This window comes from Carcharodon carcharias, chromosome 18 (genome assembly GCF_017639515.1).
Source record: "Carcharodon carcharias isolate sCarCar2 chromosome 18, sCarCar2.pri, whole genome shotgun sequence".
Classification (NCBI taxonomy): domain Eukaryota; kingdom Metazoa; phylum Chordata; class Chondrichthyes; order Lamniformes; family Lamnidae; genus Carcharodon; species Carcharodon carcharias.
Window position 1 is genome coordinate 39,096,393 of NC_054484.1, and position 22,545 is coordinate 39,118,937.

General features: G+C 43.3%; 1 protein-coding gene across 1 annotated transcript; it reads right to left on the reverse strand.

The window, feature by feature from the left end:
• Nucleotides 1-718: 718 nt before the first annotated feature.
• On the reverse strand, nt 719-21,924 carry LOC121290434 (immunoglobulin kappa light chain-like). The gene is made up of 5 exons (XM_041210871.1): nt 21,679-21,924; nt 12,769-12,851; nt 7,680-7,756; nt 4,526-4,888; nt 719-1,047 (listed from the first exon to the last, which is right to left on the reverse strand). Exons 1-5 carry the CDS (start codon nt 21,922-21,924, stop codon nt 719-721), a joined length of 1,098 nt encoding a protein of 365 aa, XP_041066805.1.
• Between the last annotated feature and the right edge of the window lie 621 nt (nt 21,925-22,545).

A 22,545-nucleotide genomic window follows, 5' to 3' on the forward strand; every position in this document is an offset into this window, starting at 1 on the left:
CAGAAGCTGCAGTAGACAGGACTGGAACTGCAAGCAGTTCCCAGAGCTTAAGTCCCGGGAGTTCAGAATCAGTTAAGTTTGTGGGATTTTAGGGCAGTTGAGGACTAGAGGGGTGGACAGAAGAGGATGAGGTGTCAGCGGAGAGGCCGGGGGAGGGAGGACCTGGAGTGACCGGACCTTATGGGTTGGGGGGAGGGGGCGTGATGTTAAAAGGGAGCTGCTGATGGAATGTCACCCCACTTCCCGACCGAGACCTGAACACAGTTTATTTTCAGGCCCTTCCGCCTGCTCCAGAACTCCTCCTGCCAGCCTGAAAATTGAGGCTGGGCAGGAAACAGCCCTTAAATGGTCATCAATTGGGTACTTAGGGCCTCAGTTGGGGCAAGGGTGGGCGAGTCCTTGCCTGTCCCAGAGTAAAACTTTGGAGAGGTCAGGGTGAGTGGGACCCTAACGAGAAGCCCACCCAAGAAATATTACGCTCATGCCACCTACAAGCTAGCCGGCAGGGGAATGTAAAATTCTGCCCATTAAAGCAATGCCCCTCTTCAGGTGCATATTAACAATCACACTATTTAAAGAAGAGTAGAAATATCTCCTTTCTCTCACTCAGCACCCCCAAAAAAAGAGAAAGAATGTTGTCCAGCGACACTGATCAGAAGTTAAAGCATCAAACCATTGATCATGTATTTTACTGGTAAGGTACTATGTTTAATACTATCTATGCAATAGGACACACTTTACCTTGGCCATTAACAGAAATTCTCTCAGTGATGGGTGCAGACAGTGTTGAATGGTTCACTTGACAGGAATAATTTCCACCTTCATTCCAGTCAAATACAGAAAGATTCAGGAAACTTGTCATGGAGAATGAGTCATCACTGTTAGCATAGGGGGTCCCATTCTTAGTGCCATTGGTGATTAACTGCCCATTTTTAAACCAGGACACTTGAATGCTCTCAGGATAGAACTCCAGTGATGTGCAGATTAGCTGTAGATCTTCATTGGGGTAAGGCAGAGTCTCTGCTCGTAACTGGACAGTGGGAGCAGCTGAAAATCAATTGTAACATGTTATTAGACATTTCATTTCTAATCTTCATCCTGCCTGCCATTTTCTTCTACAGCTTCCTTCAGCTGTGACTGTGAGATTTAGGAACTGTTTAATTAATGTAACCTTGTGTGTACTGTGGGACCTGTGTTTAAAAGCTAACCTCAGAAATTTAAAACAATTGCATTAGGCTGCACTAAATTCCCCGGGCATTCATGGAAATCTCCAATGCTGTCACACCCCATTCTCAGATATCAGGTATGACTGGCTGCCTCCATTGTTTCACTTCTTTCCCCCAAGGCCTTGCTGGGCACCCTAGGTCATCTGATTCCTCACAGAAAGTGGCCCCAATACCTTGATTGCTGTTTGCTCCTGGTATGAATGCTCCTGATTCCTCTTGCCCCTCAGGCCTCCATTCTATTTCTTGTGTTGCTGTTTGTGGGTGACTGAATGTGCTGATTCCCTTGAAGTAACATACTAAGGAAGGCATCAAGAAACGCAAAGACCCAGGGCTGTGATTGGAATGGGCATTGGCTTGACTGTCTCAGTATCTACAAATCTATATTCTTACTTCCTAAAAAAAAATAACAACAGACCAGCCAGGTTGTGCTGGAGGTTCGATTGGAAGTTGCCACTACGGAAAAATGTTGGGGAGAATCTCCAGCTCTGTAATTTGAAATGTTTCTATTCCCTTGAAAGGAGCTTTGGCCTGAGGAATTTAATATATTTGATTTAATTGTGGATAAAATTAAAGAAAAATCCCAAAAACTTTGGAGTTAAAACCCAAGAACCACAAGTTACCTGCTTGAGGGTGGGAAGTGGAAAATAACTTACCCTTCGAGCAAAGTCTTAGGATTAACTTGCAATAACTGCTCATGTGATTCAACTAGGAATCCACAAACAGTAGTTGTTAATTTAATAAATAATCAAAGCAGATTGCTGAGATGATTTTGAACCCTCAGTATGGATTGTGCTTTGTTCAGGGACAGCGGTGATCAATTCTGTGAACTTACTGTCATTGTTATTAGTTGGAGTAATTTTGAATCCTGGTCAAAATTTGAGTCCATCTTTATGTTTGTTATTCCTTTTATTGGAGGATGCAGTTAATTTCAACAGCACATGATGGTTCATTTGAACTACAGTTGGTTTTTGTTCAGTTGAAAGGACCTACATCATTTTGCACAATATGCTGATCATGAAACATAATCATGACCCAAACAGCAGCAAACTACACAACCACTACATGGTCAAATACCGCTGTGTTTCCTCTTCTCCCTGTTGAGTACATGAGGCTATAGATTCTTATGCTGATAATGGAATCTTATGTTTCATATATAAGAAATCTAATTCTTAGAAACAAAACGTCTGTGAAATATACCAGTGTTTATTCAAAATGCTGGAATAGATTGTTGAGTGTATGCTTTCTGCCCTCATGGGTTATATTACACTAAAGCATACTGAGAAAACGCTGACTTAATCAAATTACGTTGAATTACATAGAATTAAAAGTGTTATCAATATATGAAGCTTTTGAATTTTGAAAGTCCTACAAATCATTAGTTCTTACCCTTGATGGCTCCATCCTTAATCCTATCATTCACTTTGAATCTGAAGGCTGTGCAATCCAATCTCACTCCAGGACTTGGCCACATAGTTTTGGTCTGACATGTCAATGCAGTATCGAGGGAAGGTTGCATTGTCAGAGCTGTCGCCACGGCCCTATCTGCCTATCTCGATGGATGCAAAAGCCGCACTCTACTATATAAAAAAGCGCAGTAAATTCTTCTGATATCCAAGTCAACATCTTTCCCTCAACTAATAGCGTCGAAATCTGATTAACTCATTAGTTGTCTTATCTGTTTTTTATGGGATCTTGCTGTGTGCAATTTATCTGCTGTATTTGCCCATGTACAACAGTTTCCACACTTCAGAAAGTAATCCACTGGATATGAAGCACTTTGGGACGTAATAAGGCATGACATAAATTTCCGTCCTTCCTCAATTGACATTCGCTAAAATCTCCTGTGGAGGGGTGGTAACAACCCAGGTTGGTTTTGTCAAGCCCAGAACACTGCTATTGCCTTCCGGCCACACCAAAATGACACCAAGTAGCCTATCATCTCCTCTTCATTGCTCATTATTATTCAAAACTTTGTTGGCTGTAAAGCTCTGTGAGTCATTCTGAGGTTCTGAAAGCTGCTACATAAATGCAAATCTTTTTTTCTCTCTTCAGTTTTATTGGGCAGAATACACCCTCCATCTGCTGCTGTTCTAAATAAATGGTCAGTGTGTAAAAGGAGCTGCCAATTTGGCATGGCTTATTTTGAACTACCAACCAATATCAATTATCAATTTACCACCCCACCCGCAAATCGCCGTTCCATTAGAAAAGTCGGTCATGATTCGACTGACTTTCAGGAAGGTCGATAAAATGTTGTGGACGGTCTTAACAAGCTCAGTGTGGAACTTTTGCCCCTCAGTGGAAGGAAGTCCCTCCCTCAAGAGCTGCCGGCTGCAAATAGTTCCACAAAAAATACAGCATAGATACCGGTCTCGGGTAAATCTGGGATTTTTGGGCGGGAAGGGTTCAGGCACCCTAGCGGGTGGTGGGGGTGGGGGTGGGGGTGGTGTGTGAATGAGTAGGGGGAGTGGTTTGGAAGCCAGTGGTGGATGCACAAAGGACAGGTACCATCTTGTGGGACTGTCCCCGATGAACACAGGGCACCACCCAAAGGCTGTACTCCCCCTTCCTTACCACTTTTTCACCAGAGCTAGTGATAAAGTGGCCTGCCAACTCTTTTCTACCTTGCACCAGCAACCATATTATGGAGGAGACAGAATTAAGCCCTTAATAGCCCCCTAATTGGGCAATTAAGGGCCTCAATAGACCTAAGGGCGGGTAGGCTAGCAGGTGCCTTACCCATCAAATGTCCTGGGAACAGGTCATGGGTGGGTGGAAGGTGGTCATATTTTATGTCCCCCTCCACCCAAAAGCAAGCAAGCAGGTGGGCTGTGAAATTCATCCTCCATATTCAAAACTCTATAGAGTCCAAGACCATTCCATACCTGATCACCTGTCCTCATATCTCAAGAGGCTCTTCCAGCATCTTTTTCATATTTGCTGAGAAGAAAATATAACTTATCTTTTTCACATAAATTCTTCAAATTCTCCTCTGTCAGCTGATTTGTTTTTGTCTTTCCACTTCATTGATATAACTCACTCCCAGCAACAAAACATCTCCCAGCAAGTCTTCTCTTCTCCTTACAACCTGCATGGTTTAAAAACCCAAGCTTGGAGCCATCAAACAAAAAATAAGGAAGAAATGGCATTTACAAAGCTTCTTTCAGGACCCCAGCATTTAAAAAGTCTATACAGCCACTGAAATACTTCTTCAAGGGTAGTCACTATTTTAGGAGCAGGTACTTCTGTTCAATTTTGCTGTCAGCTTTCATTACAGGGTGACAATACGATAAACTCACCTTCCACCATGAGGTGTGTGCCATTACCTTTTGCTATTAGTATAGGGGGAGGTATTTCAATAGAAACCTGGCAGAAGTAAATGCTGGAGTCTTTTAAGTGAAGATTGTGGATTATTAAGGATGTTGAGTGTGTTGAGAGATCCACTGTAATATTATCACGTTCCGTACAATGTCCCAATGTATACTTTGTAATATTTTTATTGTATGTATAATTACAAAGCACTTGTGCACTGTCTTTTTTCTCCCATTTTATCCTCAGCTGTTCTCCGTTTTCATTGTATGAACAATTTATTATCACAGTCTGTCCTTTTAATGCTTTGATTGCAGACGGCGTCTGGGAAACTGTCAGGTCTTGGCTTTCCGCTTGGAGCAAAAGAATACATAATAATTAATTTATCTAGAGAATCCAACATTAACAACCCATCATTGTGTTCATACATCACAATTCAACCCATTTCAAATCCAGGTTCAATTCATTTTGATGATAATCACATCACTCCAGTATTCAGATCCTACTGATTTTATATTTGTTTGCTAAGAGGCAGCTACATGCTCTTAGGCCTGAACTTCCACGCAAAGAGGATCCATCTTTGTGAAAATGGTGCTGGAGACCCACATCTGCAAGTCCCATCCCTGAACTCGCTCCCACCACACCCCCACCCCCCCACCCCCAACCCCCCCACCGCGCCCCCCCCCACCCCACCATTTTCACAGAGGGGGAATAGGGACGAGTCAAACTTTGGATATCCATAGTTCATGGAGTCAGCTGCACATGTTAAAGTGTCGACTTGCGAGGAAACCACAACAGCTTCCATGCTGAGGTCTCTGGTTACCTGATCTTCATATTTAAAGAGGACCCTGCCGGTTGCCAGAACATGTCCCTCTCACCTGCTCAGAACAGCAGGTTAAAATTGAAACCCACATGAAGAGAGCAAGCTTAATAACATTACTCCAGCTGTTTCCATCAGGAGCGTAATGTTAAAATCTCCCCAAGTGAAGTTATGGCTGGAATTTTACCAGGCACTTGGCGATGGACTGGGGAATGGGAAGGGTGGCAAACATGTGGGAAGGCATCAGGGGCGTACCTGATATCTTCCTGCCATCATGCCAGTGCCAGCAGCAGGAAAGGTAAGAGATATGTCACCTGCTCGAAGACCACTTGAGCCATTTAAGTCCAATAAGTGCCACTTCCTACCTCCAAGGGCAATTTTCCCCTGCCAGAGGGACCTGTTGCTGCATAAGGAGACCGTCTAATAAAGCCTGGTAGTCTCCCACTGAGCACTGGGGTGGGGTGGGGTGGGGTGGGGTGGGGCCCTCCTTGTTTGGGCACGCCATGATCCATGGAGGGGACACCATGGCAACAGCACCGCCTGCGCCTAACAATATCCTACCCAACTGGCAGGGCATACCCGCTTGGCTTATACATGTTCCAATCACACTTAGCCCATGACCAATGAGCCACCCTTGCCTCACAGCTGCAGCCCCATCAATGGCCACCGCTAGCAGTGGCGCTGTTGAGCTGCTGTCTCTCTGATCGGGCTGGCAGCTCTTTGGGATGGGCTGTCATCCCTAATAGAAATGGTGGTCCTGACAGTAGCCATTTAATTGGCCACCAGTGGGAATATGTGTCCTCAGATCCCATTGCCCACCAAAGCGGAGTGGCCTCCTGCTTTTGGCTCTAGCAGTGAGACTTCATCTGCAATGGAAAAACTCAGCCCTACCAGGATAACTTAAGGAATGTGTATAACTTTACATTATGGCACACAGATACAAACCTATTGGGCACTCAACTGTGTACTATGTTTGCCCCATCAAAACATTCCAAAACAAAGCACTAAATTCATAGAATACGCTTATTTAGAAAATGAAATTTCCAAAGATTGGAAAATTCACTTAAGAAAGTTGTGTTTAAAGTTATTTATTGCATTTTGTCTTAGTTTACCCAAAAAAATTCTTAGCAATATGATATTCACTCAATTCCCTTGTGAATCCATTCACATATGACAATATTCTGGTTGTTATTCCTTCTCTCAGCCACCATGAATATAACCAGATTAACCTGTCATTCCTCTGTTGTTTGTGAGAACTTGCTGTGCACAAAATGGCAGCCACATTTAACCATCCAGTAATAACCGAACAGTGTAGCTCATTGTATATGTATTACTTCCCAACATCTCTGAGAGACATAGGTCACTGTATATAAGTGCAATTTCTTTCTCTTTATCAAAATTACATTGGTAACCTGATTTTTTTTGCTCCTGGCATGCCCTTGCTCAAATCTTTACCTGGAGCTGTTATAATAATTTAAGGTTTGAGTGCAATTAGCATGAATTCTGCACCACACACTAGTAATGAAAAGCAGCTACTGTAAACTTCACAGAAACAGCACATGCACATTTCCAAAGGAAAAGAATTGTACTGTACACTCCCAAAAGAGCTTCATATATTTCCACGATTGCTGTCAGGTAGTGAAAGAACAAAAAAAAGTACTTGCATTTATGTGGTACCTTTCACACCTCAGACTGTCTCAAAGCCTTTGAGGTACTGTTGTAATGTAAGAAATGCAGCAGCCAATTCGAGCCCAGCAAGATTCCATAAACATCAATGAGATAGTGACTAGATAATCTGATTTTAGCGATGTTGGTTGAGGGATAAATATTGGCCAGGACACTGGGGAAAGCTCCCATGCACTTTCTCAAATATTGTCGTGGGATCTTTTGGATCTAGCTGAGAGTAGACAGGGTCTCATCCAAAAAATCAGCACTTCTGCAATGGGGTCATGGGCTAAATTCACTTTTTCTCATTTCATGTTTTTAGTACACTTAAACAGTGGCAGTATCACTTGAATCTGCTTTTGAAGAAGTTATTATAAAATAGCTGCAGTCTGTATTTTAAATTACTCTGCAGGTGAGATAAAAAGAAATGAATACCACCCTGGAAACGTGAAATTAAAGCAGAAAATGTTAGAAGTACACATTGGGTTAAATCAGCATCGGAAAGAGAAAGCTAGGTCAACGTTTCTGCTGGGACCTTTTTTTCAACTGAACAAGTTTAAGCAGTGAGTTATAAAGCAACATTTAACAGGATAAAAACCCTGAAATATTTTTGTAACTTTCTAATGTGAATTTGAAGAAAATATTGTAAGCTCCCTCACCTGCATTGAGAACAATATGCAGTAAAATAGAAAGCTGGACACCTCGAATTCTCAGCAATAACATTATTTGATGAGTTCTGAAAACATAGGAAAGGAAACAATTAACTTTGAAAGGTAACTGTAATTGATTTTCTTGCACGCCTCACAGTGGAGATTGACTGATTTAGTATACTTCGACTATTTATCTCTAACACATCGTTTTCATCGTTAAAAGCAAGTACTTAAACAACATCAAGGCCGTCAACATTGAAGAAATATTGGAGAGAGATTTAAGAGTTAAGCAGATTGCTAGTCCAATTAAGCTGATTTATTTCTAAGAAGGGGATACATTAAAATAACTTGACATTATGAGTAACTTTTCATTGAATTATGTGACAGATCAAAGGGGCTACAGTAAATAGACTCCAGTTAATCAATAAAATGGAAATTGTTTTGCAGCATAATGAAAATAGATATTGTTCTGGAGTGACATTATGATATTGGCACTAGAATCGGAACAGGAATATCTTGTAGATACTATGACATACTATCATGTTAAAATTACGGTACTGAAATGTTGCTGTGACAGAGCATCTATTATTTCTTGTTATTTATCGGACCCAGAATATATTTTTACTTCTTGCTCTTACTGTTCTCTGTTTATGTTAGACAAATGGAGTGAAACAGATACACAGCCTCTCCCTGAGGACCATTATACTAATTGATAGGGACAACGGTAGGAACAAGAGCTATAGATATATTCATTGAACGATCATTTTGTGTTGTACTATTAGGTTTTGACTTGTGGAGAGTACCCTTCCAATGTTAATCCGAGAGCTTATTGTTAGCCAGCAGTTAGTTTTAGTTTTTTCTGTTAACAACGGTGACATTAAGGTTAGGCTCCTCTGGGAGTCAATTACCTATTGAATTTTTATCAGAATCCCCATTCATTTACGCATTTCTCAATTAATATAAATGATCTTTGTGCTCTGATATAGACTCTGAAATATAATGAAGCAACAATATCAAGGACAGCAATTTCCAAAGTTCCAGGATCACAGAATTCAACACCATAAACCAGAGAATAACAGATATAAACATTTATTTAACAGGATGAATGGAATTGGCCTGCATAAAGAGTAGAATGTCACAATGTCACAATTCTCACTGTGTTGCCATTTACTGACTCAAATTTTAAAAACAGATTTAGTTTATTAGGTTCATTAATTTATTTCTTGCATTTTTAGGCTTTTTTTAACCAAAGGCACAAAAGTATGGCTTTTGCACCTGATATAAACCATTAAAAACACTAATTCTCATTGTGAGTCTGAAAATGTTAAAAAAAAGTTTGTAATGCATTGGATTCAAATAGGAAATTAGCTTATCATGTCCATGAGCCACATTTCATGCTGTTTCTCATGTTTATTAGCAAGTTTCCATGGCAGTGCTCATTCCGAGCCACAGGATACAGTTTTGTAATAAAAGAATGTTTATGCCATGTAGGGCCATTAATTTATAGTAACTGAATAAGTCAAATTCCATTTTTATTAAGTGGTAGTCTGGGAATTTTTCTAGGCTTTGGAGATAGAAGCCCATGATCTTCTATACCTTTACCTTATGATTTTATCCTTTACCAATTTTACCAATTGAGAATGCATAGCAAAATGATACACAAAAAGCTGAAGTTTGATACCGAGGTCTGAATTTTTGCAAAGCCAGCAGGGCTCTGTGCCTTAGACAAAATGGCACTAGAGCACGGAATCTAGAATCCAGGGTCCAGGAGTCCAGAGGAAACAGGACGTGTTTCACACATCCACAAGTTCACGAAGGCAGTGGCACATTTAAATCTGAAGCTGTCTTCAAACAGAAGCAATTTTGGTCACTCAGGTTTCTGAAACGCGACTCATGGGCTTTACGAATTGAATTTAAAAGTCTAAAGCTACCCTGAGCTTTTTGGAAAGGCTAGATACCCTTTGGGAGAGGTCAGGTGCTCCTTTGGGATGGTTGAGAGTAGACATGAATGTGCATAAAACGTGTCGAGTCTGGAACTGTCAAGCTGTCAAGTCATTTAAATCCCCTGTTCAAATTTTGAAAAAAAAGTCTGCAGTTGAAAGAAATTGGTCCTTGCAATTTCAAGAGATGTTTGTTGACATACACCTGAGTAATATCATTATGGTATTATTTCTGTTTGCCTGCTTCTACAACCTATCATTATCACAGTACGAGGCCTATAATTTCACAGGTTGATTGACTGTTCCAAGTGGTAATAAAGGGATTAGCTGTCTTTGATGTGGAGCTATGAATACAATTGTTTTTATAAAAGATTATGTAATTGAAAGGATTTAAATGTATAGGATGGGCTTTTATCAATGAGAGTGTTTTGTCTTAAATATAGTGAAGACCATAATTGATACTTTGAACTTTTTCTTCAACTCATGGCTTCTGAGGTCTGCCCATGGCAAATACTGGGTGAGTTGGCATGGAGGATGTAAGGGAAAAGGGTGGTGGGTGGGGCACATAGGTTGGCATAAGGGCCATGGGGATGAGTGGAAGCCATGGATTGGCATAAGTTGGCATAGGGGCTATAAAGGGCCATAGGTTGGCATGGAGGATATGAGGGGCTATGGGGGTGGATAGAGGGTCAGAGGTTGGCATGGAGGGTATGAGGGGCTATGGGGGTGGATAGAGGGCCAGAGGTTGGCATGGAAGGTATGAGCATCCATGGAGGTGTGTGGGGCATTAGGAAGGATGAGTTGGCATGGATGGGCATAGGGATTGTGTGGGGCTGTGAGGGGTGAGGGCTAGAGAGCTAGGATCTTTTGTATTGTTTTTATTATAACTGGGACAAAGACCCACAGCACTTTTCAAATAGCCTACGTCAACATCTGGCAGCCCCCGAGGCTGTCTCCATGCTGATTTGGGAGGCAGCGGGCCCGACTCCAGTAAGCATCACCACACCCCCACCCCAAAACTCCCCCCCCCACCCCCCCTCCCCCCCCCACCAAGATGGGGTTTGTAGATGAGGAGCCATAATGTGACTTCACCACATTGGGATCAGCCTTGAGCTTTAGTTGCTCTGTGCTGGAGCTTCTGGAGTTTGGCAACAAGTGATGCTTTGGCCTGGCCTCACTGTGAAATTGTGAAAACTTGCCTGTTGGCAGAACAAGGGGGAGCATATTATGTGGGTTGTCTCATTGATGCATTTCTGCTGTCTGTTGACAACAACAACTTGCATTTATTTAGCACCTTTAACCTAGTAAAATGCCCCAAAGTATTTCATAGGAGCATTATCAAACAAAATCAGATACTGAACCACTTAAGGTGACCAAAAGCTTGGTTAAAGAGGTTGATTTTAAGGAGCATCTGAAAGGAGGAGAGAGAGAGAGATGGAAAGGTTAAGTTAGGGAATTCAAGGTTGGGCCGATGAAGACACAGCCTTCAATGGAGCAATAAAAATCAGGGATATGCAAGAGGCTGGAATTGGAAGAGTGCAGAGATCTCTGACGGTTGTAGGGCAGGAGGAGTTTGTCAACATAGGGAGAGGTGAAGCCATCGAGGGATTTGGAAACAACAGTGGAAATATTAAAATTAAGGCATTGTCGGATTGGAAGCCAGTGTACATGATGGAGCAGAGTTTTAGATGACCTCAAGTTTATGGAGGGTGCGAGGTGAGATTTTGGGCAACAGAGCACTGGAATAGTCCAGTTTGGAGGTAACAAAAGCATTGATGAAGTTTTCAGCAGTGAGGTAGGGAGAAGATGGGCAATGTTATGAAGGTAGAATTAGGTCTTGGTAATGGAGAAGCTATGTAGCCACAAGTTCAGCTCGACAGTGAGAGAGATAGGCCTGATATGACTGGATTTGTGTGGCATATCCCAGCACTGACAACACTGATTTAGAGTTTTCCAGGTGATCTCACAAACATTGAATTTGGTGATATTTTGTTTCAAGAATATGGGCAGAATTGTCCCAGATTTGCACTAAATGCAGTTGCGGAGTTGAAAAAAGATGTTTAACCTGCCGGTCGCAATGGTGGGTTTTTATGCCGTAACATCCCCTTCCCATCTCATAAATTATGCAGTCATGGGTAACATGGTGGATCGCTGGTGGTCACTGGCCTGCCACACCCTTACCTCGCAATGTTCTCAGATCGGGCACCATATTTAAAATGCAGACATGTGCACAGTTCTCAATGCTTGTAACCCAGGACTGCGGCAGTGAAGATATGGACCTGAAAGCCAAGAAATGTGTAGCCCTCGACTCAGTGATGCATCCCCAAGACACCTTTTGGACGTCATGGAGGCCCGCCACGAAGTCCTCTACCCCCACTCCGGCCGCAGGAGGCCCATCAGTCTCACCACTCTGGCTTGGGAGGCGGTGGCAGGGGCTGTCACTGCCAACACTGCACACAAGTGGTTGGTCATCCAATGCAAAAAATGGATGAATGATCTCATCCATGCCACCAGGGTAAGTCAACCATCTCATCAATCTCAACTTACCCACATATTCAATGGCACACTGGCATCTCACTCACTGCCAGCTCAAGGGACATCACCATTCACTCACTCAGACACACACGTACATCTCCTCTGGAGATAGCCTCTTCATCTTGTCCATGTATCCATTCAACAGACACGCACACCTGGCATCCTTCTCATTTTATCTGGCATGCACCTGGCTCACACTTTCTCCAGCTGTCCGGAGAGGACGTTGACTGTTTCTATGACAACGGTGAGGTCAGTGGCAAATGTGAGGATCCTGCACCACATGATCCCTCTCTCAATGCTATTCTGAGTCCACTGTTCTGTGTTCTACACAGCTGCTGAGCACTAATAATCTCCACGTTCTGTGGAGATTGTGTCACATTTGCCACATTGCCCTCAGGCAAACCTGACCCCAACCCCAACCCCAACGCCAAGGACACCTCGGATGAGGCTCCTGAGGGCAGCACCGTTGAAGACCCATCACAGCGCTCACCCACACACTCCACCAGCGCAGTGACACACACCTTGGTGGAACCCAGATGTAGAAAACACTTGGGATCACAATCTGGTGAGCACAGCACATAATCTGTTCCACAGCAGGCGGAGGCAGGGACATCTTTGGTTACCGGCACTCGGAGACAAGTAACCTGCTGAGTCCGATCAGATGGTGAAACTCTAGACTCAGCAACTGGAACCTCAGTTGCTGAAGCTGCAAGACAATAAGGGGGACATTAGGAGGGGATGTCCGCTGCACTCCTCAGGTTGCAAGGGATGATAGAGGAGTCCATCCACCTTCTGTCCGAAGCGATAGCGCCGGCATGTTTACGCACCGAGGTCAACACTGGCAGGATGGCGGCTGCCATGGAGACCTTGGTCCAGGATATCAGTCCTGCACTGCTGCACAGGATGAACTCCATCGCTGATGCCATAGTTGGCCTCCAGCACTGTCAACGTGAGAGGGGTACAGGGCAGCTCGATCTCACTGCAGCTTCCCCTTCTCCTCAAGGAGTCAGCCAGGGGCCCTTGGGCATCCCTAGGGAAGGGGATCAGCAGGTGCACACCCCGGGGCCATCCACCCAGTTGACTCCGGGAGTGTCTGGCCGATCTAAATTCCCCCTTCCTGTGAACCCCGCAGCCCCAGTTCCACAGGCCGAGGAGGGTGCAGCTAGCCCACAGCAGGACACCCAAAACAGGCCGGGGCCTTCCAGAGGACGCACACTGCAGTCATCACAGACAGGGCGTCACAACCAGCAGGCTGCCTCCACCTCTGCTGTGGATGTTGGGGGAGCACAAAGAGGTAGCGGCAGGGTTAGGAAGGTTAAGAAGATGTAACTCTTTCGAGTACAAACACGTTTCCATCTGTTTCAGATGAAGTTACATTGTTTCATAGTTTGCCATTGTGAGATTTGAACTCTTGATCTTAGGGTTACAAACCCAGTACCATAACCACTTGGCTATTTAGGCCAAGACTTACTTCAGATTGTAACTCTTTTGAGTTAAAACCAATAAAACCAAATTAACAAAATTGGGATAAATCAGGCACAGCCCCTAATTCAGGTCAGCTGTAAAACCAAGAACAAAGTTTAAAGGAAACTTACAAACTTTAAATCAAAATGTGATTAAAGGGGTCAACAAAACATCCCAGTCCCTGCGGTGCCCACCGGGCAAGAAGATGTAACTCTTTCGAGTACAAACACATTTCCGTCTGTTCCTATTCAGATGAAGTTACATTGTTTCATAGTTTGCCATTGTGAGATTTGAACTCTTGATCTTGGGGTTACAAGCCCAGTACCATAACCACTTGGCTATTTAGGCCAAGCCTGGTTAAGAAGGTGTAACTCTTTCGAGTACAAACACGTTTCCATCTGTTCCTATTCAGATGAAGTTACATCGTTTGCCATTGTGAGATTTGAACTCTTGATCTTGGGGTTACAAACCCAGTACCATAACCACTTGGCTATTTAGGCCAAGCCTTACTTCAGATTGTAACTCTTTTGAGTTAAAACCAATAAAACCAAATTAACAAAATTGGGATAAATCAGGCACAGCCCCTAATTCAGGTCAGCTGTAAAACCAAGAACAAAGTTTAAAGGAAACTTACAAACTTTAAATCAAAATGTGATGAAAGGGGTCAACAAAATACCCCAGTCCCCGCGGTGCCCACCAGGCAAGAAGATGTAACTCTTTTGAGTACAAACCCGTTTCCATCTGTTTCAGATGAAGTTACATTGTTTCATAGTTTGCCATTGTGAGATTTGAACTCTTGATCTTGGGGTTGCAAGCCCAGTACCATAACTACTTGGCTATTTAGGCCAAGCAATATACCATTATGGACTGATCAGTTTTTTTTATTATAACTCTTTCGAGTACAAACACATTTCCATCTGTTCCTATTCAGATGAAGTTACATTGTTTCATAGTTTGCCATCATGAGATTTGGACTCTTGATCTTGGGGTTACAAGCCCAGTACCATAACCAGTTGCATAGCCTGGGCTTGGGTGTTAATCACTTATATGTAAATTTCACTAGTGTAAATAAACTCCCAAGAATGTCTTCATGCCTGTGGCTCCTTGTTCTGATGAGCAGTGTTCATTTCGGTCAGATGTGAAACCTTGGTTCTTGCACAAGATAAAGGCAGGTCCCTCATTCCAGGGCCTCTTCCCTGTGCAGTGTGTAACCTGCAGAGCAAAGTGATAGACCTGCCTCACACTCACTGGACACGATAATGATGCCTGCACCTCGATGGTGCTTGTCATTGCTGCTAGAATGTCGTGGTCAGGTGTCACAGAGTTCCGTCTTTCTCTCTGTGTACTTTCAATGCCTTTGAGGTGGGGCTGGCCCACCAGCCTCTTCAGCATTTGTGGTCAGTGCCATTGTGCTCCGGAAGGGCTCAGGTGCTGAAGGTTGACAAAAGATCAAGTGCAAATAAAGTTTCATGGCTGCGTCTCCATGGTATGCCCCTGATCACAGAGCTCAAGTGAGCTGCCCTCAGCTAGACAGGAGTCAGACATTCACAGAGGTTATGTGAAGATCTATGGATGGACCTCAGTGCATGCCTCCATCATCCTCCTGAGTCTAGTGACTATTAGGGCCTCATTGACAGGAGCCTGAGCACCGAGGGTGTGTGCGCTGCCATCAGCCACACAGGATTCAAACGTTCACAGGTGCAAGGTGAGGATTACAGGACTGTCCGCACTGCATCTTGACATCATCCTCCACTGATCTTGCGACTATGAGGGCCTCCTGAGCCTGCCTGGCTCGTCTGGTCAGTGCGATGGCCTCATCACCGGCATCCTCATCTTCGAGGACCTCATCAACATCATCCCCTTTGATGTCCTCCTCATCAGAGGGGACGTGCGGCTCCTCCATCTCCTCCTCAGCCAGATCCACCCCCTGTGGCAGTACCAGGTTGTGTAGCGCGCAGCAAGCTATGATGATACATGACCCCCTTGGTGGACTGTATTGCACTGCTCCACTGAACCTGTCGAGGCACTGGAACATCATTTTCAAGATGCCTATTGTTTGCTCCACCAGTCCGGGTTGCGGCATGAGTCTCTTTGTATCACCGCTCTGCTGCAGACTGAAACCGCCACTCAGGCATCATCAGCCATGCCCTCTGTGAGTAGCCCTTGTCCCCAAGGAGCCAGCCCTGCAGCTTCCATGGACTCTTGCTTCTTGGCTTTCCTGATCCCGGGCGAAATGCACAAAGATCTGTGACTTTGTGAAGGTGGTGCCTGTGACCTCCTGGATACACCTGTGCATGGAGGCTTACGAAAACACACACAGCTCACCTGTGGAACCAAGGAAGGAGCGACTGGTGTAAAAATTGAGTGTGGTGGTCACTTTCACAGCCACTGGCAGTGGATGCCCTCCATGTTCCTGTGGTGCCAAATCCTGCAGCAGGTGGCATATATGACCAGTTCCCTGGACATGCGCAGTCTTCGGCGACAATGGTTCTCAGTCACCTGCAGGAAAGACAAGTGCCGTCTATAGACCCTTAGTCTAACGAAGCACCTATGAGCGATGGCACTCTGTGGGTCCTATGGTATCTTTATCTTGAGGGTGGTGCTCCTCCCTTTGCCGAGACAGGCGCCTCCACCACACTTGTCTTCTACTTCTCTGCTCCCCATAAGCCATAAGGCATGCTGCTAAATCACCAGGCTCCATGATCTTGCAGGATCAAAGAGAGAGATGTGTGGGTTAGCACGTGTCCTAGGAATCTCTCTTGCTTAATTCTGAAGGCCCCTTTATGCACCACTTGGATGGCCAATGTGTCGTGTGTTTCATGGTTCTCTGAAAGCTCACCCACCCCCACCCCTACCCCTACCCCTACCCCACTTGACCCACTGGCAGCAGCTTCAGCCAGGCTCTCAGCTCAGGCGCAGACATTCTCCTAACCTGCGCTGCAAGGCTGCACTGTTTGCTTGAACCATGAGGGATACCGGTCCAAACCTGAATAAAGACATTGCAAGGGGTTGTGAACACCTCCACCAGTGACTGCTCCATGGCTGACTTTAGCAAGGGGATTGTACAACGTGCCCAGTCAGCCAATTTTCTGCTGCTGCCTAAAATGCACATTAAGTTGCAGTCTGTGCCCAAGGGGTGAAAAGTTCTGGAGCATTTGGTGGCACTTTTATGCTTTTGAGTTGCTTGACTGGGCAGAAAAGCTTGAGAGGCCCAACTTCAAGCATGTCAATGGAGCTGCTGAACGGTCTCAGCTGTGGAAGAATGCTCACTTTTGACAAGCTTTTTCAAATGCATGGCCGCTACCCTCACCGCACCCCCCCCCCCCCCCCCCCCCCCCCCCCCCCCCCCACCAAATCCCCACCCAGGCATGTGGTTCTTCCTTCAGTCTGTGCTGTGTCAAGAAAACAAGAAATTGTAATATCTTTCTTTTAATATCCCTGGCATATTTCTTATGTACTGGAAGACAGGCTGTTGGGTGTTTGTAAATAGGGTAATTGGAGTAAGAGCCAGAGTGATTGCAAGAGTCTAAAACCACTAGTGGTCTTGATATGTTAATGAACCAAGAAGAACTTCAATCAGAATTTTACATAAAGCATTAATAGGAGTGGTTTTGAATTGAGTTGTTTTAGTTCAAAGGGGGATATATGCAGGTTGTAAAAAGGTGTAAGTAGGGTAAAGGTAGGTTAAGTTTGCTTTTAATAAACCTAAGAGCTAAAGTAAAGAAGCTCTAATCAATTCTGGGAAGAAAGCATTCCTGAAGAGACTGGTTATGACAATAGAGAGGTCAAAGGGAAGGAATGCATTTAAGGAAACACTTAAGCCTAGGTGGGGGTAGCTACTTAGATCTCCCAGAAGACAGCGGGATAGCTGGTCAGAACTCCCAGAAGACAGTGTGAACAAAGTCAGACTAGGAGAACCAGGTATTATCAGCCTCAGAGGACACTCTAAGGAATAAAAGGCACTGTGTAATAAAAGTTCCTGTATCTGTATTTTGGGATCTCTAAGGATAGTTGCAGAACAGAAAAAGGCAAGTTCAGCTCTGATTGATGAGTTCCCAGTGTCTTCAATTAAAAGGGAAATTTTACGATTTCTGGGCATGTGTGGTTTTTATAGGAAGTTTGTGCCAAATTTTCGCAGCATGTTTTCTCCATTAACTGAACTCTTATAAAAAAACAAAAAGTTCAACTGGACATCAGAGTGCCAAAATGCATTCAAAAATCTGAAAACTGTGTTGACAATAGCGCCAATTTTAGCAACACAGAATTATACCAAGCAGTTTAAATTGTCTGTTGATGCTAGTGATGTGGGTGATGGTGCTGTATTATTGCAGGAAGATGACGCAGGTATTGAAAAGCCTGTGGGATATTTTTTAAATAAGTTAAATATCCACCAACAAAAAAACTCCACCATTGAGAATGAAACACTGCGTTTGGTACTGGCATTGCAATATTTTGAAGTTTATATTGCCAACAATTCATCAGAAACAATTGTTTACACTGACCATAACCCCATTAAGATTTTGTAAAAGTTTCAAAACCAGAATGCGAGATTATGGTTGCAACCATTTAATTTGCAAATTATACATGTGGGTGGATGAGAAAAACTAATTGCAGATGCATTATCAAGGGTTTAAGGTATAAGGAAGATTGGACATGTGAAACCTGGGGAGGAAAGGATTGAAATGGACTCTATTTTTACTGAGATCTTGGGTATATTATCATGTTAATGCACGCACCTTAAAATGTAATAGTATAGTGTATAGAGATAAGTAGTAATTAATAGGATAGAGGTTGAGAAAATGAAGCTGTCTTTTTGAATTATGATCATTCATTTTCTAAACAAAAAGTTGGGGGTGTGGGGGGAGGTGTCAAGAAATCAAGAATTTGTAATATTTTTTATTTTGTTAATAACCCTGGCATATTTCTTATGTACTAGAAGACAGGCTGTTGGGTGTTTGTAAATACAGTAGTTGGAGTAAAATCCAGAGTGACTGCAAGAGTCTAAAATCAACAGTTAGAAGTGGTTTTGATATATTAATGAACCAAAAGGAACCTCAATCAGAGTTTTACATAAAGCATTAATAGGAGCGGTTTTGAATTGAGTTGTTTTAGTTCGAAGGGAGATATATGCAGGTTGTAAAAAGGTGTAAGTAAGGTAAAGATAGGGTAAAAGCAAAATTCTGCGGATGCTGGAAATCTTTAGCAAAAACAGAAAATGCTGGAAAAGCTCAGCTGGTCTAACAGCATCTGTGGAGAGAAAAAAAAAGTTAATGTTATGAGTCCATATGACTCTTCTTCAGAACTTTGGAGAAGATTCATAAGGACTCGAAACGTTAACTCTGTTCTTTTTCTCTCCACAGATGCTGTTAGACCAGCTGAGTTTTTCCAGTGTGTTCTGTTTTTGCTAAAGATAGGGTAAGTTGTTTTTAATAAACCTAAGAGTGATGGCAAACAAATGACTAATCAATTCTGGGAAGAAAGCATTTCTGAAGAGACTGGTTGAAATAATAGAGAGGTCAAAGGGAATGAATGCATTTAAGGAAATACTGAGCCCAGGTCAGGGTAGCTGCTTAGATCTCCCAGGAGACAGCAGGGTAGCTGGTCAGAACTCCCAGAAGACAGCGTGAACAAGGCCAGACGGGGAGAACCAGTTGCTGTCAGCCTCAGAGAACACCCCAAGAGAAAAAGGCACTGTGTGGTAAACATTACTGGAATTCTGTAGATTTTAAAATTTATAAGGATAGTTGCTGAACAGAAAAGGGGATGGTTAGCTTTGAGAGTAGTTAAGATAAGGTCTTTTGGAACTGTTTTAAAGTACTGTTTACTGTGTGAAGCCATTCTCGTGTTGAAGTGTAATTGTGTTTTTATTTATTCTTTTAATAAATGTTTACTCTACTATAAAATCATCCCAAGTATTCAGAGGCATCATTTCCTGATTTCAGAAAAGAAAAGCAACAAAAGAGATTTTGTTCAGAGTCTGACAGAATTATTCTACCCTTTATCTAGCTAAATGCTACTGATGCATCCTAGGAAATTACACCAAGTGCTGAGTGACAGCTTGCATGATATAACTGCAGAGTCACAACTCTGGGCAAAAATATCATGTCCGCAGCCAAGTTTTGGGGAAGGGCCTTAAAATAAAATCTGTAAGAGTGACATTAAAAGACAAAATGAATCTCAATGGATACGTTTAGGCATGTAATTGTAAAATATGTAATGTTTTTCAATGTTTTGTTTTAAATCTTCATTTTGGGCATAGAAATTTTAGGTTCTGTGGGAAAACATGGCATGTCAAAAGTTTTTCAATTATTATTTTAGGTGATTTGAAAGTTTATCAACAATCTGAGATTATAAAATTGGTACTTTTGGATGTTTTCATATTAAATACTGTGGCTACAAAAGCAGGTCAGAGACTAGAAATTGTGCTGCAAATAATTCACCTTCTGACTCCCCAAAGCCTGTCCACCATCTACAAGGCACAACTCAGGAGTGTGATGGAATACTTTCCATTGCCTGGGTAAGTGCAGCTCCAACAATACTCAAGAAGCTTGACACCATTCAGGACAAAGCAGCCCACTTGATTGGCACCCCATCCACAAACATTCACTCCCTCCCCCACCGACAAACAATGATAGCAGTGTGTACCATCCACAAGATGCACTGCAGAAACTCACCAAGATTCGTTAGGCAGGCCCATCCAAACCCACGACTGCTACCATCTAGAAGGACAAGGGCAGCAGATACATCGAAACACCACCATCTCGAAGGTCCCCTCCAAGCCACTCACCATCCTGACTTGGAAGTATATCACTGTTCCTTCATAGTCGCTCGGTCAAAATCCTGGAACTCTCTCCCTAACAGCACTGTGGTTGTATCCGCACCACATGGACTGCAACGGTTCAAGAAGGCAGCTCACCACCACCTTCTCAAGGGCAATTAGGGATGGACAATAAATGCTGGCTTAGCCAGCGACGTCCACAACCCGTAAATGAATAAACAAAAACATAAGCGGTTGCATGTTGAATTAGCTTTTTCTCATTGTAATATACAGAGGTATGGGTTTTCCTAGTATAAATGTGAACATAGGAAATTTCAATTCTAAATTTTGACATAAAATGTGTTCCAGCTTGTACCCATAAAATCCTGCTCTACCTCATGAATCAAGTAATATTTTCCAAGCACAATTCAAGAGCTGTCAAACAGTCCAAGACACATTTCTCATCATTCATTCAACCTTAAATATTAATGGAAGCACAATGTAATTTCAGATTTTAAACATTTGCGATTTCTTTCTTTTAAATGATAATAGAATCTCAAATTAAATTCAGAAAACACCCATTCACCAACATAAATCCAATTTATTGCTTAACAAAGAATTTACAAATTAGTTTAGTATTTTACAATGAACCTTCATTCATAAGAAAAATACATCGCCAACAGAAATATATTGATATTATCAAACCGGAAAAAGAAAAAGTTAATCACGGTCCTTACAGAATCATGCAGGGAAGGGAAATGTCCCATTAACTAGTTAGAATATCATTGGCAAACCTTCAGATGCTGCTCCTTCTATCACTGAAATGGTTTAACAGACAGAATTTTCACCTGAAACTTCCTTCCAAGCTGCCTAAACACACTAAACTGTCGGTTATAAGAATCTGGTGTACTTTACTGCCGTCATGCCAGTTAATACCCAAAAAACCCTCCATAAAAAAACAATAAAATGAAACACTTACGTGAAGTTAAGGATGGATATATGTCATGCCACTGAATTAGGGGAGTAACTCTCAGTAGCTACTGCTAACACTTCCTCTTTTGGAGATACATGATTTAATTTGATATGAAACCATGTGGTTAATGAAAAATCTTTGTTTTTAACAAGACGGTTTTTGGCTACTGCAAAGTTCAGTATTCAACCTTATTTCAACAATAAAATTAATATGAAACTGACTGAAAGTCTATTAACAGGTTGCAATAGTGTAACAAAATCATATTTAGCTTTAGATTTATGGTTTTGTTGACTAGACTCAGTATTCAGACCAAAGGGCAGAATTTTGCTCTTGGCGTACAGGATCAGTGGAGGCGAGCAGGGGCAGTCGGGAAGCTGACCGTTGCCCGCGATTGGGAGCACACCGCGATTTTATGCCGGCGGGCCAATTAAGGCCTGCCCATTGTGAGACGCAGCTGCGGAATGAGCGCGAAGCAGCGGGCAGGGGGGGGGGCGGGTGCTCAATGTCCGCTGCGTCCAATGGCGACCCGGCAGCTGATTCAAATGCGGCCTTGGCAACCCGTGGAAGGCTGCCACCGAAGGACATGGAAGTCGTGATGGACAGCGCTGAGGTTGGACACAGCAGGTGGGAGGGCAGGTCGGCAGGGCATTCGGCCCCATCGTTTCTCCAATGAGTGCCTCGCTGCCCTCCTGGAGAAGGTCACAGCGAGGAGAGAAACGCTTGTCCCTGGGAACGGGAGGATGACGTTTCCTAAAAAACGCGAAGGCCGCTTGGCCTTTTCGCCGGCCCGCCAACCTTAAGGTTGGACGGGCAGCGTTAACAATTACATCAAGTACTTCCTTAATGGCCTTAATAGGTCAGTTACATCTTGATGGGCGCGCAGCTGACTCCGGTGTGCGCCTGCCGAACAAAATATTGCGGGACTGCACAATGACATTAGGACGCACGCCTGATGTCATCGCGCATCATTTTACACGTCGGAGTGTTGGGCCGGCCCCTGCACACCGACTGAAAAGTCCTACTGCATTTATAAATTAATATGACCGTAGCAGGGTGTCTTCATTCATTTATAGTCACCTGATAACATGTCTCACTTTTTTCGATTATTGCATTATATTTGCTATCCTTCGGCTTTCAGGCATAATTGTGAGCTGGAATTTTCCAGCCATGTCATGGCGGGACACACTGCGGGAGATTTGGCGGCCC